The 18,349-nt window shown below is 37.5% G+C and overlaps 1 protein-coding gene across 2 annotated transcripts in view; it reads left to right on the top strand.

Annotated features, from left to right (window-relative positions):
- The window catches only part of POF1B (POF1B actin binding protein), a 115,622-nt gene that overhangs the window by 78,548 nt on the left and 18,725 nt on the right, over window positions 1-18,349 (top strand). For both annotated transcript variants that reach the window (XM_019439678.2, XM_053891445.1), the window contains exons 7-8: window positions 8,067-8,094; window positions 11,128-11,202. In XM_019439678.2, coding sequence (XP_019295223.2) covers window positions 8,067-8,094; window positions 11,128-11,202 — 103 coding nt within the window. The remainder of the gene's footprint in view (window positions 1-8,066; window positions 8,095-11,127; window positions 11,203-18,349) is intronic.

Below are 18,349 nucleotides of genomic sequence, written 5' to 3' on the forward strand. Positions count from 1 at the left end.
AGGTCCATTAATAACTGTGATTATTTCAGTTAATAGTAATGGAGTATGACTAAAGTATTGATTCATATTTTTAACTTGTTGTAACTCCCAGTATATGCATGCAGTTTCTTTAGTAAAACATTTAAAAAGTACAGAATATTTTATTTATTTATTTTACTAGGGCTTCCCCACAATTTCTATTTTGGGCAATATAGGAAATGCCACATACATACATACAGACCATTGCAAATATGTAGTCATGCCTCGGGTAAATTGAACCTTCAGTTTTCTTCCTCCACATTAACATATATATTTTTATAAATATATGCAAGAGGTTTTGCACAGTGAGAGACCTTCTTATCTCTCCAAGCAATATATTACCATAAGCAGTTACTTAGAAGGTAAAGGTAGGAGATAATGTCCTAACATATCTCTAATATATTTTTCTTTTATATCAAAGATATGTCACTCACATACCTCTGATTTTATACAAGCATCTTTAAAATATACAAGCACATTTAAAATATTCTGCCTTGTTGTCAGAACATGTGTAGTGTGTTTTTGTTTGAGAAGTACATTCACCATATATTTTGTGCCGAATTCTTCAATGAAGCATAGATAAAACAAGTAGTCAGAAATAAAGACCTGTCTATTGCCACTGACACTGAAACTGTATCGTTTTCCACTTTCATCACTCCCCAAAGAAGCAAGTGTCAGACTGGTATAATCACTAAGAATTCTTTTGTGGTATTTGCCTACCTAACATGGCTTCACAAAGGGTCTTCTAACCCTGGTGCTCAAATCCTCATTTTGATGTTGGAAGTTTTATCATCCCACTAGAATTTTGGTCATGTTGCTTAAAGCTCTGTCTCTATGTAAACATCCAGGTATGTGTAAGGTTTTGTCACTGCCATATATACTGTAGTGTAGATTGAATGAATTTATACTGCAAGTTTTGATTTTGATGAAAGGGTATGGAATAACTTGAAGACTATAGAGAGAAGTTGGACTCAGCACTGAAAGTGAATGATACAGGAGAAAATGTGAGTGGAGAGAGAGAACAACTATTATTGTTATTCATTCACTCAGGCATCATTTATTACAAAGCACCAAGGACTTGTACATCTAGTCATAAACAGATTAATGCTAGTGCATGGCTGTAACTGATTCTGTATATTCTTTTGGCTTGTTATTTTGATAGTGTTCATTTTTTATTTAAATAAAATTTATTGTCAAATTGTTTTTCATACAACACCCACTGCTCATCCCAAGTGCCCTCCTCCATGCCCAACATCCATTTTCCACTCTCCCCCACCCCCCATCAAACCTCAGTTTGTTCTTAGTCCTTAAGAGTCTTTTATGGTTTGCCTCCCTCCCTCCCTATAACTTTTTTCCCCTTCCCCTCTCCCATGATCTTCTGCTAAGTTTCCCAGGATCCACATATGAGTTAAAACGTATGGTATCTGTCTTCCTCTGCCTGACTTATTTCACTTAGCATAATACACTCCAGCTCCATCCACGTTGCTGCAAATGGCCATATTTCATTCTTTCTCATTGCCAAGTAGTATTCCATTGTATATATAAAGCACATCCTCTTTATCCATTCATCAGTTGATGGACATTTAGGCTCTTTCCATAATTTGGCTATTGTTGAAAGTGCTGCTGTAAACACTGGGGTACAAGTGTCCCTATGCATCAGCACTCCTGTATCCCTTGGGTAAATTCCTAGCAGCCTTATTGTTGGGTCATAGGGTAGTTTTATTTTTAATTTTTTGAGGAACCTCCACACTGTTTTCCAGAGCTGCTCCACCAGTTTGCATTCCCACCAGCAGTGCAAGAGGGTTCCCATTTCTCCACATTCTTGCCAGCATCTATAGTCTCCTGATTTGTTCATTTTAGCCACTCTGACTGCCATGAGGTGGTATCTGAGTGTGGTTTTGATTTGTATTTCCCTGATGAGGAGCAATGTTGAGCATCTTTTCATGTGCTTGTTGGCCATCTGGATGTCTTCTTTAGAGAAGTGTCTATTCATGTATTCTGCCCATTTCTTCACTGGATTATTTGCTTTTCTGGTGTGGAGTTTGGTGAGGTCTTTAGAGATTTTGGATACTAGCTCTTTATCTGATATGTCATTTGCAAATATCTTTTCCCATTCTGTTGGTTGCCTTTTAGTTTTGTTGATTGTTTCCTTTGCAGTGCCGAAGTTTTTGTCTTGATGAGGTCCTAATAGTTCATTTTTGCTTTTAATTCCCTTGCCTTTGGAGATGTGTTGATTGAGAAATTGTTGCAGCTACACTCAAAGAGATATTTTCCTGCTCTTGGCTCTAGGATTTTGATGGTTTCCTATCTCACATTCAGGTCTTTCATCCATTTTGAGTTTATTTTTGAGAATGGTATCAGAAAGTAATCTAGTTTCATTTTTCTGCATGTTGCATGTTAGTTGGCCATACTTTTGTGGGTTCAAATCTGAGTTCTCTTTTCTATTCCATTGGTTTATGTGTCTGTTTTTGTGTCAATACCATGTTGTCTTGATGATTACAGTTGGTAGTAGAGGCTAAACTATGGGATTGTGATGCCTCTTGCTTTGGTTTTCTTCTTTGATAGTACTTTGGCTACATGAGCACTTTGTGGTTCCATACAAATTTTAGGATTGTTTGATCTACTTTGAGAACAATACTGGTGTAATTTTGATTGGGATTGTATTGAATGTGTAGACTGTTTTGGGTAGTATTGACATTTTAACAATATTTATTCCAATGCATGAGCACGGAATGTTTTTCCATTTCTTTGTCTCTTCTTCAATTTCCTTCATAAGCATTCTATAGTTTTCAGCATAAAGATCCTTTAAATCTTTGGTTAGGTTTATTCCTAGGTATTTTATGGTTCTTGGTGTAATTGTGAATGAGATCAGTTTCTTTATTTCTCTGTTGCTTCATTATTGGTGTATAAAAATGCAAACAATTTCTGTACATTAATTTTGTACCCTGTGACTTTGCTGAATTTATGTATCAATTCTAGCAGACTTTTGGTGGAGTCTGTCGGGTTTTCCAGGTAGTGTATCATGTCCTCTGCAAAAAGTGAAAGTTTGATTTAATCTTTGCTGATGTTGATGCTTTTTTTTCATTTAGTTGTCTGATTGCTGATGCTAGGACTTACAGCACTATGTTACACATAGTGGACATCACAGGGAGTGGACATCCCTGTCATGTTCCTGATCCCAGGGGGAAAGTTCTCAGTTTTTCCCCATTGAGGATGATATTATCTGTGGGCTTTTCATAAATGGCCTCTATGACATTTAAGTATGTTCCTTCTATTCTGACTTTCTTGAGGGTTTTCATCAAGAAATGATGCTGTATTTTGTCAAATGTTTTTTCTGCATCCATTGACAGGATCATGTGGTTCTTATCTTTTCTTTTATTAATATGATGTATCAAATTGATTGATTTCCAAATATTGAACCAGTCCTGCATCCCAGGAATGAATCCCACTTGATCATGATGAATAATTCTCTTTATATGCTGTTGACTTCACTTGGCTAGTATCTTGTTGAGAATTTTTGCATCCATGTTCATCAGGGATATTGGCCTGCAGTTCTCTTTTTTTCCTGGGTCTCTGTCTGGTTTGGGAATCAAAGTAATGCTGGCTTCATAGAATGAGTCTGGAAGTTTTCCTTCCCTTTCTATTGTTTCTAACAGCTTGAGAAGGATAGGTATTAACTCTGCTTTAAATGTCTGGTAGAATTCCCCAGTGAAGCCATCTGGGCCAGGACTCTTATTTGTTGAGAGATTTTTGGTGACTGATTTAATTTCTTCACTAATTATGGACTTGTTCAAATTTTCTATTTCTATATGATCCATTTGAGTTTTGGAAGTGGGTGGGTGCTTAGGAATTTATCCATTTCTTCCAGGTTGTCCAGTTTGTTAGCATATAATTTTTCATAGTATTCCTTGATAATTACTGTATTTCTGAGAAATTGGTTGTCATAATTCCATTTTCATTCGTGATTTTATTTGGGTCCTCTCTTTTCTTGTTGAGAAACTTGGCTAGAGGTTTATTAATTTTGTTTATTTTTTCAAAAAACCAACTCTTGGTTTCACTGATCTGCTCTAGTGTGTTTTTGATTCTATATTGTTTATTTCTGCTATGTTCTTTATTATTTCTCTTCTGCTGGCTTTGGGGTGTCTTTCTGCTTTTCTTTCCTTTAGGTGTGCTCTTAGATTTTGTATTTGGGATTTTTCTTGTTACTTGAGATAGGCCTGGATTGCAATGTATTTTTCTCTCAGGACTGCCTTCACTGCATCCGAAAGCATTTAGATTGTTGTCTTTTCATTTTAATATGTTTGCATACATTTTCAAATTTCTTTTCTAATTGCCTGGTTGACCCATTTGTTCTTTAGTAGGGTGTTCTTTAACCTCCATGCCTTTGGAGGTTTTCCAGACCTTTTCCTGTGGTTGATTTCAAGTTTCATAGCATTGTGATCTGAAAGTGTGCACGGTATGATCTCAATTCTTTTATATTTATTGAGGGCCGTTTGTGACCCAGTACATGATCTATCTTGGAGAATGTTCCATGTACACTCAAGAAGAAAGTATATTCTGCTGCTTTTGGATGTAGAGTTCTAAATATATCTGTCAAGTCCATCTGGTCCAATGTATCATTCAAAACCATTGTTTCTTTACTGATTCTGTGTCTAGATGATCTGTCTATTGTTGTAAGTGGAGTATTAAAGTCTCCTGCAATTACCACATTCTTATCAATAATATTGCTTATATTTGTGATTAATTGTTTTAAATATTTGGGTACCTTCGAATTTGGTGCATAGACATTTATAATTGTTAGCTCTTCCTGATGGATAGATCTTGTAATTATTACCTAGTGCCCTTCTTCATCTCTTGTTACAGCCTTTAATTTAAAGTCTACTTTGTCTGATATAAGTATGGCTACTCCAGCTTGCCTATGACTTTGAGTAGCATGATAGATAGTTCTCCATCCCCTCATTTTCAATCTGAAGGTGTCCTCAGGTCTAAAATGAGTCTCTTGTAGACAGAAAATAGATGGTTCTTCTTTTTATCCATACTGATACCCTATGTCTTTTGATTAGAGTAGTTAGTCCATTTACATTCAATGTTATTATTGAAAGATATGGGTTTAGTCATTGTGATATCTGTAGCTTTCACGCTTGTAGTGATGTCTCTGGTACTTTGTGGTCCTTGCAACATTTCACTCACAGAATCCCCCTTTGGATCTCTTGTAGGGCTGGTTTAGTGGTGATGAATTCCTTCAATTTTTGTTTGTTTGGGAAAACCTTTATCTCTCCTATTCTGAATGACAGACCTTCTGGATAGAGAATTCTTGGCTGCATGTTTTTCCTGTTCATCACATTGAAGATTTCCTGCCATTCCTTTCTGGCATGCCAAGTTTCAGTATATAGGTCTGCCACTACTCTTATGGGTTTACTTTTGTAAGTTAGAGCGTGTTTATCCCTAGCTGCTTTCAGAATTTTCTCTTTATCCTTGTATTTTGCCAGTTTCACTATGATATGTCATGCAGAAGATCGAATCAAGTTATGTCTGAAGGGAGTTCTCTGTGCCTCTTGTATTTCACTGCCTTTTTCCTTCCCCAGATCAGGGAAGTTCTCAGCTATGATTCATTCAAGTGCATTTTCAGACTCTTTCTCTCTCTTTTCTTCTTCTGGAATTCCTATGATACAGATATTGTTCCAGTTGATTGCATCACTTACTTCTCTAATTTTCCCCTCTTGATCCTGGATTTTTTAATCTCTCTTTTTCTCAGCTTCCTCTTTTTCCATAATTTTATCTTCTAATTCACCTATTCTCCCCTCTGCCTCTTCAATCTGTGCTGTGGCCGCCTCCATTTTATTTTGCACCTCATTTATAGCATTTATTAATTCATCGTGACTGATTTTTAGTTCCTTAATCTCTGCAGTAATAGATTCTCTGCTGTCTTCTATGCCTTCTTCAAGCCCAGTGATTAATGTTATGACTATTATTCTAAATTCTTATTCAGTTATATTGCTTATATCTGTTTAGATCAATTCTTTAGTTTTCAGTTCTTCCTGGATTTTCTTTTGCATGGAATTCTTCCATTTCATCATTTTGGCTACTTTTCTGTCCCTTATGAGTTTTAGAAGCTTGTTATGTGCTCTGTACCTGTGAGCACTCTTATATTAAAGGGGGGTCATACACTGTTCAGGACCTGGTCCTTCAGTAGGTGTTTTTTTGGAGAGTGTTACTTGCTCTGTGTTGTCCCGATTTTGGTCATTTTATTTCTCTACTTGTAGTGATGTTTTGGACCCTCCACAAGATCTGATTTGAGTTGTTATTTGAATTATCCCTGGAAAGGAAAACAAACAGAAAAACCAACAGGAAACAAAGACAGGCAAACACACAGACAAATAAGACAAACAAACAGACAGACCAGACACACACACATATAAAACAAACAAACTAATCCAAAAGCAAAAAAGCAGAAACACCAGCTACAAGTAAAGAACAGGGTAGAGGCAGTGCTGATGGAAGATCATATACAAAGAGAGAAATGACAGGGGTGGGGACAAAGAGAAAATAAACATTGACTAGGCAGAGAGTCTAAATGGCCTTATCCAGAGAGAGAGAAAGAAAGAAAATAAAGAAGGAGGTGGGGGAAAAATAAAAGATAAAGTTACCCAGACAGAGAAACTATGGCTTGATTATTCCAAAGAGAGAGAAAGGAAAGTAGAGAAAGTGGTGTAGAATATGTATGAAGAGAATGGATTAAATATGTCTGCTTAAACAAACCAACAACCAGAGTAACCAGCCTAGATGAGGGAAGAGATAAGAAGGGAATATGTATCTAAATAACAAGAATTGTCCGAGAATTAATCCAGGCTCTGCAGCAGCACTGGTTTGGATGATAGAGCCCTTTGGTTCCACAGCATCTGTCCTGCTCCAGCAGATATGCAGTGACCAGGCATGGAGGGGCGTGGTTTGGTGTAGGCTGGTTCTGCCTCCACTATGGGCCCCGGACAGATCCCTGAGGTCTTGCCTTGGTGGTGCAGGGGGTGGGGGTGGGGGATGGCGATCCCCCAGTCTCTTCTCCATGGGGCTTGGTGGACTCCATTTGAGTCATCCTCACTGCAGCAGGTGCAGATGGGGCGGTGCTTCTTGCTCCCCTGACTCCCCTGACCAGTGCTTGGCTAGGATTCAAAGTCCCACTCTGTCTGCTCTGGCACTGAGGAAGTGCCTCTCTGTGCAGCCTGATATGTGCTCCCAGCTGGCTTTGTGCCTCAGCACTTCAGGGAGGACCATCTTTTCCTGCTGCAGACTGTGTTGCTGACATCCCCGCTGCGCCCCAGGATGGCAGAGGCAGGCAGGCTTTGTCCTTTCCCACAGCACTCCAAGGAGGGGACTGGTTTCTTCTACTGTGCACTGCACCCCTGACCTACCACCGAACCCGGGTCTGGCTTTCCTCCTCCCCAGGTGTGCGAATGGGTCAGCTGGCCCCAGTCCAAGAAAGCCCTGCAGTTAGAGATGGTATCGCTCTCAGTCCCAGCCCGAGGTTTATCTTTTGTCCAGATACAGTCCTATGCTTCCCCAGCCACTGTTTCTCTTCCCTTTGTCTCTCCACAAAAGGGGATCACTCCCCTCTGTGCTTACATGGCCCATTTTATCTCCCCCAGTTCTCAATCACCTACCTATAGCCCATCAAGGATGTTCCAGTGACTCCCTTTTAGACTCAGTCTCTTTTCCTCCCAGACTCTTGGGGTTTCAAAGTCCTTTGGCTTCAGCATTCTTTGAGAGATGTGGGAAGTTTGGATCCCCCTACTTCTCTGCCATGTTGGCCTCTTCCTCTCCCTAATCAATATTGGTCATTTTTAGTAGATTAACTCGTTTCAGGAAAATTATCTTTATTTTTGATAAGTGCCATTTTAGTTAGCTTAAAATTTCTTACTTGAATTGTAAATTGAATTGCTGTTATTATGATATATTAAAACATAAGATAAAAGAATTAGAAACACTAGCATTTATATATGATCAATACATACATTTTCTTAAGGTTGTCTATCTTTTTATTTTCACTCTTGCAGCAAAGAGGACTTTGAGTCTACAGATGAGGTAAGTGCAAAAATAGTTGAAAATCAAATATAGGTGATAACAAAGCAGATTCTGATATTTGCACCAATAATACTGTTTTAGTTTGGTACCTTTATTAGACTAGAAACACAGATTAGTGAAAGATATAATGATTATTTTGTCTTTAAAATGATAGAACCGTTTATGTTTGTAATTACAGGACACCTGGGTGGCTCAGTTGGGGAAGCATCCAACTTCAGTTCAGGTCATGATCTTACAGTTGGTGGGTTCAAGCCCCAGGTTGGGCTCTGTGCTGACCATGCAGATCCTGGAGCCTATTTCAGATTCTGTGTCTCCCTCTCTACCTTTCCCATGCTCACACTCCATCTCTCTGTGTCTCTCAAAAATAAATAAAAATGTTAATTTTTTTATATTTTTCTAATGGCCATAAAAGTAATAATCATAAAGGTAATAATTATTAATGTGAAAAATATTTCATCAACTGTTGTTTATGACTTTGTCTTTGCTTATCAAAACATTTAAAATTTCATTTACCACATACTCTCTGCTTTAGAAAATTAAGACCTGGGGCGCCTGGGTGGCTCAGTCGGTTGAGCGTTCGACTTCAGCTCAGGTCACGATCTCGCGGTCCGTGAGTTCGAGCCCCGCGTCGGGCTCTGGGCTGATGGCTCAGAGCCTGGAGCCCACTTCCGATTCTGTGTCTCCCTCTCTCTCTGCCCCTCCCCCATTCATGCTCTGTCTCTGTCTCAAAAATAAATAAACGTTAAAAAAATTAAAAAAAAAAAAAAAAAAAGAAAATTAAGACCTACATTAACTAAGTAGCAAAGTTAGTTTTAATGTATTTTGAACCTTATGACCCATGCCAAACAGAAATCAACTTAAGTTTTTTTCAATTTTTAATTCTATTATATATGCACATTTTGTTAAGTATTACTTCAAATGGAATAAGTAATCAGATAGAGAAAGAACTGATTTCGATGTAATAAAAAAGTACAGTGGCCTCTTTTGTGTTTTTTTCTTTTTTAAAAAAATTTTTTTGCTTACATTTATTTATTTTTTAATAGAGAGAGACAGAACACAAGTGGGGGAGGGGCAGAGAGAGAAGGAGACACAGAATCCAAAGCAGGGTCCAGGCTGCAAGCTGTCAGCACAGAGCCCTTCGCAGGGCTCGAACTCACAAACCATGAGATCATGACCTGAGCCAAAGTTGGATGCTTAACCACCACCCAGGTGCTCCAATTTTTTTCTTTATTTTCAATGTATTGATATACTGCATTCATTACAGTGATTTTCACTTAAAATTAGTTGAAGCTTCTCACAAAAGGGGATGTCAGTGGGGATATGGGTAAAATAAATAACTGGGCTTAAGAGTATACTTACTTTGATAAGCACTGAGAAATGTATAGAATTGCTGAATCATTATATTGTACACCTGAAACTAATATAACACTGTATGTTAATTATATTTGAATAAAATAAAAGAAGACAATGATACATGTTGGGCTGGGCATAGGATTTGGCAAGATAAGTATCTGCTGTGATGTCTTAACTTCAGTCCTTGGCTATCTGTTTTTGTTTTTTGTTTTTGTTTTTTTTTTGTTTTTTGTAAGGACATCATCCTTCTATAGTTTGGGATAAGGGTACTGAAGTCAGAGGTACTGGATGGTATTCTAATTAACTTGTCTTGCAGCAGCCATAGAGAAAAATCACCCCCTGAGGAAGAGGGAAAGATGTCTTCTGAGGAAGTGGATTCTTGGTTAGTCATCCAAGGAGGGTCTTGAGCAGGTGGAAGAGAAGACCCTTCCTCTATTAGAATCTCCCTCTCTTGGATCTAGACCTCACAGAGGGAAACTATATGGATATGAGCTTCAGAAGAAGGGCAATAAGATTATGTGGAAGACAGAATAATGGCCCCCCAAAGATGTCCACACCTTAATCCCTGAAACTTTTGAATATGTTACCTTAATATGGTAAAATAAACTTTGCAAATGTGACTAAGCTAAGAATCTTAAAGTGAGGAGCTTATCCTGGATTATGTGGGTGGGCCCAATGTTAACACTAACGGTCCTTAAAAGAGGGAGGCAGGAGGTCAGAGTCAGGAGATCTGCCAATGGAAGCAGAGATGGGAGTGATGAGGCCACCAGCCAAGGAATTCAGGCAGCCTGTAGAAACAAAAAGGCAATGAAATAGATTCTCCCCTAGAGCCCATCAAAAGAATGCAGTTCTGCTGACACATTAATTTTGCCCCATTGATTCCAACCTCCAAAACTACTAGATAATAAATTTGCATTGCTTCAACTAAAAAAAAAAATCAGTTAAAGCTTTTCAATGTTGCTGTGTCAACATTTACTTTTTCAGAAGTCATCATAGCTCAATGTAAATCCTCAATTTTCATTATTTAAAAAATAAGCCTCTCAAATGTCATATTTATCACTCATCAAAGCTTCCAGTTGTTGAAAGATACACTGAGAGTATTTAATGGGACTTGAGAGGCCATCTTTTTGTTTTTCAAATTACTCTTAAAAAATGTAGAAATGGAACATCTGATTGGTTGCATAAAGTTTTTCCCTAAAATGCCTAGAATTCAAGGTACTTTCCATAGTGTCTGTAGTATAATCATTTTTTTAAAAAAAAATTAAATAATTTAAGTTTATTTATTTTGAAAAAGAGACAGCATGAGTGGGGAAGGGGCAGAGATAGTGAGAGAGAGAGAGAGAGAGAGAGAGAGAGAATCCCAAGTAGGCTCTGCCCTGTCAGCACAGATCCCAGTGCAGGGCTCGAACCCACCAAACTGTGAAATAATGATCTGAGCTGAAACCAGGAGTTGGACACTTAACCGACTGAGCCACCCAGGTGCCTCTATAGTCAATTTTTTTAAAAGTAAGAACTATCAGGGTAGAAAGGAAGTTGGTAGCAACTATCGCCCAAAACTGAAATAATCTTTTGATGTTCCTAAAAATATGCTCTGCTGCACAAAAGTTTGTGAACTGCAGACCCTAAAATTACAATACTCATGTGTATCTTTTCAATGTATAAGCCTCTCTTTTCTTACAGTCAGAAGACATTGAATCCTTGATTCCCAGAGGATTGTCAGAGTGTACAAAACAGCAAATTTGCTATATTCTGCAGGTAAGATGAGGTCAAGAGTGGATGTGAAATCAACAGTGACAAACCACTAGCCAAGGATGCTTCCCTTAATTAAGAACAGAAAGTTCTAAATAAAAATCCTGTTTTACAAGAGTTTATTATACTTTGATTAAAAAAGGGTTGCATTATAGTTGATTATACTTTGATTAAAAAAGGGTTGCATACACTTATATTGAATAATTAGCATTCAGGAAAGCATTATAGAAATAGTAATGCCCTTATTCTCTCCTCACTCCTATAGCAAAACCTGATTCTAACTTGTAGTCTTTGTCCTCATCTTTTCCATTTTCTATTCTACCCGTCCCCACCGTATCCTTGCAGTAAGAAATGAGAAAGGCCAGTGCCTTGCTTTTTCTGATTTACGGAAGGGTAGAGACTACTGGAGTAGTAAGTTCCCCTACAATGAAATGAGAAACAGAAGATAGATGCTAAACAATATGGCTAGATTCTCATTTGGAGGGATTGGTCGGGAAGATGGCGGCGTAGGAGGACACTGGGCTCACTGTGTCCTGCTGATCACTTAGATTCCACCTACACCTGCCTAAGTAACCCAGAAAACCGCCAGAAGACTAGCAGAATGGGTTCTCTGGAGCCAAGCACAGACAGGAGGCCCACGGAAGAGGATAGGAAGGGCAAAGAGGCGGTGCACGCTACACGGACTGGCGGGAGGTAGTGGGGGGGGGGGGCGGCCCACCGGCCAAGCAGAGCCCCCTGAGTCTGGCTTGCAAAAGCGGAGGGGTTGAACGGAGGGTGTTCTGACAGCTAGCGGGACTTAACATCTGGAAGGTTATAAATTAACAGCTCTGCTCGGAGAGCAGGAGGGTAGGAGGACAACGGGAGGGAGATTTGTTGAGCCCCGGACAACAGAGCTCAGCTTGGCGGGGAACAAAGGTGCTCGCCACTGCCATCTCCCTCACCTATCCCCCAGCCAAAATCCCAAAGGGAACCAGTTCTTGCCAGGGAACTTGCTTGCACCACGCAAACACCCCACGCTGTGCTTCTGCGGATCCATCCCTCCATTGGCGGGTCTGACTCCCTCCCGGTGCTGGGGGATGGGCGAGGGAGATGGCGCTGGTGAGTGCCTTTGTTCTCCACCAATGGAATTATTAACCAATCCCTCAGAGATACAAGCAGTTATCAGGGAATACTATGAAAAATTATATGCCAACAAACTGGACAACCTGGAAGAAATGGACAAATTCCTAAACACCCACACGCTTCCAAAACTCAATCAGGAGGAAATAGAAAGCTTGAACAGACCCATAACCAGCGAAGAAATTGAATCAGTCATCAAAAACCTCCCAACAAATAAGAGTCCAGGATCAGATGGCTTCCCAGGGGAGTTCTACCAGACATTTAAAGCAGAGATAATACCTATCCTTCTCAAGCTATTCCAAAAAATAGGGAAGGAAAACTTCCAGACTCATTCTATGAAGCCAGTATTACTTTGATTCCTAAACCAGACAGAGACCCAGGAAAAAAAGAGAACTACAGGCCAATATCCCTGATGAATATGGATGCAAAAATTCTCAATAAGATACTAGCAAATCGAATTCAACAGCATATAAAAAGAATTATCCACCATGATCAAGTGGGAATCATTCCTGGGCTGCAGGGCTGGTTCAACATTCACAAATCAATCAACGTGATACATCACATTAATGAGAGAAAAGATAAGAACCATATGATCCTGTCAATCGATGCAGAAAAGGCCTTTGACAAAATTCAGCCACCTTTCTTAATAAAAACCCTTGAGAAAGTTGGGATAGAAGGAACATACTTAAACATCATAAAAGCCACTTATGAAAAGCCCACAGCTAACATCATCCTCAATGGGGAAAAACTGAGAGCTTTCTCCCTGAGATCAGGAACATGACAGGGATGTCCACTCTCACCACTGTTTTTTAACATAGTGTTGGAAGTTCTAGCATCAGCAATCAGACAACAAAAGGAAATCAAAGGCATCACAATTGGCAAAGATGATGTCAAGCTTTCACTTTTTGCAGATGACATGATACTATACAATGAAAATCCAATAGACTCCACCAAAAGTCTGCTAGAACTGATACCTGAATTTAGCAAAGTTGTGGGATACAAAATCAATGCACAGAAATCAGTTGAATTCTTATACACTAATAATGAAGCAACAGAAAGACAAATAAAGAAACTGATCCCATTCACAATTGCACCAAGAAGCATAAAATACCTAGGAATCAATCTCACCAAAGATGTAAAAGATCTGTATGGTAAAAACTATAGAAAGCTTATGAAGGAAACTGAAGAAGATATAAAGAAATGGAAAAACATTCCATGCTCATGGATTGGAAGAATAAATATTGTCAAAATGTCAATACTACCCAAAGCTATCTACACATTCAATGCAATCCCAATCAAAATGGCACCAGCATTCTTCTCGAACCTAGAACAAGCAATCCTAAAATTCATATGGAACCACAAAAGGCCCCGAATAGCCAAAGTAATTTTGAAGTGAAGACCAAAGCAGGAGGCATCACAATCCCAGACTTTAGCCTCTACTACAAAGTTGTAATCATCAAGACAGCATGGTATTGGCACAACAAAAGACACATAGACCAATGCAATAGAATAGAAACCCCAGAACTAGACCCACAAACGTATGGCCAACTAATCTTTGACAGAGCAGGAAAGAACATCCAATGGAAAAAAGACAGTCTCTTTAACAAATGGTGCTGGGAGAACTGGACAGCAACATGCAGAAGGTTGAAACGAGACCACTTTCTCACACCATTCACAAAAATAAACTCAAAATGGATAAAGGACCTGAATGTGAGACAGGAAACCATCAAAACCCTAGAGGAGAAAGCAGGAAAAAACCTCTCTGACCTCAGCCGTAGCAATTTTTTCCTTGACACATCCCCAAAGGCAAGGGAATTAAAAGCAAAAGTGAATTACTGGGACCTTATGAAGATAAAAAGCTTCTACACAGCAAAGGAAACAACCAACAAAACTAAAAGGCAACCAACGGAATGGGAAAAGATATTTGCAAATGACACATCGGACAAAGGGCTAGTATCCAAAATCTATAAAGAGCTCCCCAAACTCCACACCTGAAAAACAAATAACCCAGTGAGGAAATGTGGAGAAAACATGAGCAGACACTTCTCTAAAGAAGACATCCAGATGGCCAACAGGCACATGAAAAGATGCTCAACATCGCTCCTCATCAGGGAAAAACAAATCAAAACCACACTCAGATATCACCTAATGCCAGTCAGAGTGGCCAAAATGAACACATCAGGAGACTATAGATGCTGGAGAGGATGTGGAAAAACGGGAACCCTCTTGCACTGTTGGTGGGAGTGCAAATTGGTGCAGCCACTCTGGAAAACAGTGTGGAGGTTCCTCAAAAAATTAAAAATAGACCTACCCTATGACCCAGCAGTAGCAGTGCTAGGAATTTACCCAAGGGATACAAGAGTGCTGATGCATAGGGCACTTGTACCCCAATGTTTATAGCATCACTCTCAACAATAGCCAAATTATGGCTAAATGTCCATCAACTGATGAATGGATAAAGAAATTGTGGTTTATATACACAATGGAGTACTACGTGGCAATGAGAAAGAATGAAATATGGCCCTTTGTAGCAACGTGGATGGAACTGGAGAATATTATGCTAAGTGAAATAAGTCTTACAGAGAAACACTGATACCATATGTTTTCACTCATATGTGGATCTTGAGAAACTTAACAGAAACCCATGGGGGAGGGGAAGGAAAAAAAAAAGATTAGAGTGGAAGAGAGCCAAAGCATAAGAGACTCTTAAAAACTGAGAACAAACTGAGGGTTGATAGGGGATGGGAGGGAGGGGAGGGTGGGTGATGGGTATTGAGGGGGGCACCTTTTGGGATGAGCACTGGGTGTTGTATGGAAATCAATTTCACTTAAATTTAAAATAAATAAATTAAATAAATAAATAAATAAATAAATAAATAAATAAATAAAAGAATATGGCTAAAGAGTACATCTGTTTGCAAGAATGGATTCTAGAGATAACCTAGCATTGTCTAAGTGAGGCCAATTTCTAAGTTTGTTCTTAAACCTTTTTTGGTCATCCAAATATTGGACCTGATGTCATTTTTGTGAAACTAAAATAAAATAATTTTAGTGGAATACAGTCTGTATTATAAAGAGACAGTGGTATAGAGAACACATATGCTCTGCAGAATCTGAATCTTGGAGGCATTCTTGATATTATCTCTGGTGGTCGGATGTCTATTGAAAGTGAATTCAAGACCTATTTCTTTGAAAAACTCTTTTGGAGGATTTTTGCATCTAAGTTCATGAGAAACATTGGTCTATAGTTTTCTTGTGTTCCCTTTGGTTTTGCTATCAGGATAATACTAGCTGCATAAAATGAACTGGGACATGTTTCATCATTGTCTATTTTCTAGAAGAGACTATATAGACTCTGTATTAATTCTTTAAACATTTAGTAGAATCATTCAGTAAAAATATGTGGGCCTGTAGATTTGTTTTCTGGGGAGTTTAAAAAATTCTAAATTCAAATCCATAATAGTTATAGGTCTATTCAAATGATCTATCTCATATTGGGTGTGTTGTGGTAACTTGTATTTTCCAATGAAGTAGTCTATTTCGTCTAAATTGTCAAATTTATAGTGTATAGTTGTTCATAGTATTCCCTTATTATCTTGATGTCTGCAGGGTCTGTATTACTATCCCCTACTTAATTCTTGATACTAGTAATTTGTGTCTTCTCCTTTTTTTCTTTGTCAGTCTTGCTAGAGGTTTATCAATTTTATCATTTTTTTCATAAAACTAGACTTTAGTTTTATTGATCTTCTTTATTGTTTTCCTGTTTATATTTCCACTAATTTTTGCCCCTGTCTATATATTTCCTTCTTTTGCTTGTTTTTGATTTGTTTTTCTCTTCTTTGTCTAGTTTCTTGATATAGAAAGTTAGATTATTGATTTGAGACTTTTTGTGTTCTCTAATGTAAGCATTTAGTGCTATAAACAGCCTCTCAGCATGGCTCTAGCTGTGTCCCACAAATTATGATATATATTTTCATTTTCTGTCAGCTTTATGTACTTTTAGCTACCTTTAGACTTCTGCATTGACTTGTGGATTATTTTGAAGTATATTATTTAGTTTCAGAGTGCTGAGAGATTTTCCTGTTGTCTTTCTGGTATTGATTTTTAGTTTGATTCCACTGTGCCCAGAAAATATATTCCATATGAAATTAATTGTTTTGAAATGGTTAAGTTTTGTTTTATGGTCAAGGATATTGTATATCTTGGTGTATATTCCATGGGTACATGAAAGGGTTAGATACTTTGATTGACGGGGTTGTTGAGTTCTTATTTATTTTTGCTCATTTTCTGCCAAGTAGTTCTTACCAGTTGCTGAGAGAGGCATATAGAAATCTTCAGTTATAACTGTGAGCTTGTCTTTTTTCTTTCAGTTCTATCAGTTTTTGAAGTACTATACATTTTGCAGCTCTGTTGTTTGGTGCATAAACATTTAGGATTTACTATGTATTCTTGGTGAATTGACCCTTTTATCATTATGTAATGGTCCCTCTCTGTTTCTGGTAATTTTCTTTGCTCTGAAGTCATTTTTATTTAATATCAACATAACACTCTTGTTTTCTTTTGATTAATGTTTGCATGGTATATTTTTTTCCCCAACTTTTTACTTTCATTATATATTTTTAAATTTTCATTATATTTGAAGTTAATTTCTTGTAGAAAACACGTAGTTGGGTAAAGGTTTTTTTCACACTCTGCAAATCTCTGTCTTTTGATTGGTGTATTTAGACCACGTTGCAATTATTTAAACGTTAGGGCTAGATTTCCTATTTTTATTTTTTGTTTTCTGTTTGTTCTGCTTTTTTGTTTCCCTGTTTTCTTTGTCTTGCTTTCCTGTGGATTAGCTGAACATGTTTTATAACTTAATTTTTATTTATCTCTGATTCTTTTGATTATATCTTTTAGTATAGCCTTTTTAGTGGTTGCTCTAAGAATTACATTATATATCCATAATTTATCCTAGTTATTGTTGTCAACAATTTGTCAGTTTCAGTGAATTATAGAAAAGTTTGCTTCCTTTATCTCTCTTTACTCTCCACATTTATAACATAATTGTCTTAAATATTTTCTCATCATGCATTGAGATCCACATCATACAGTGTTATAATTTTGCTTCAAACACCAATATAATTTAGAAAATGCAAAAGAAGGCAAACTTACTCTGTTTACTCATATTATTACTTAAGATGTTATTTCTTCCTTTTTGATGTTCCAAATTCCATCATCATTTTCTTTCTCTTCAGAGAACTTCCTTCAGCCAGTTTTTAGGGTAAGTCTGTTAGTGACAAATTTTTTTTTCAGTTTTCTTCATCTCCTAATTTTGTGATTCCCTCTTAATTCTTAAAGGATATTTTCATTAGATACAGAATTTGTAGTTGACAGTTCTTTTCTTTCAGCACTTCAAAAATGGTGTGCTATTTCCCTCTGGCCATTCGGATTTCTGATGAAAAATATGCTGTCATTTGAGTTGTTATTACCAATAGTTAAGGTTTCTCTTGCTGCTTTAAAGATTTAAAATTTATCTTTAGTTCTAAGAAGTTTCTTTGGATTTCTTTGGATTTATCCGATTTGGAATTTGCCCAACTTCTTGAACTTATACTTACGATTTTTGCTAATTTGGGGAAGTTTACAGCCCTTATTTCTTTGAATACTTTTTCAACTCCCCCCTCTTTTTTCTTTCCTTCGAGGACTCTTATGACATGTATATAAGATATGTCTTATACTCCCACAGGTCTCTGAGCCTCTGTTCAATTATTTTCCAATCTATTTTTTCTCTGATGTTGTGATTAAGCACGTTTTTATTTTTCTATCTGATTCTTTGCTCTGTTGTTTCCATTTTGCTTTTTAGTCCATACGTTAAGGTTTTGGGTTTTTTTTTTAGTTATTGAGTTTTATAATTCTAAAATTACTGTTTAGTTATTCTTTATACCTTCTATTTATTTTCTGAGATTTTCTGTTTTGTTGCTGAGACTTTATTTTTGTTTTAAGTCTCTTTGTAAATTTTTATTAAAGTATGTTTATAATGACTGCTTTAAAA

Source organism: Panthera pardus, unplaced genomic scaffold (genome assembly GCF_024362965.1).
Source record: "Panthera pardus isolate Hobbes unplaced genomic scaffold, ASM2436296v1 HiC_scaffold_27, whole genome shotgun sequence".
In the NCBI taxonomy this organism is placed as follows: Eukaryota; Metazoa; Chordata; class Mammalia; order Carnivora; family Felidae; genus Panthera; species Panthera pardus.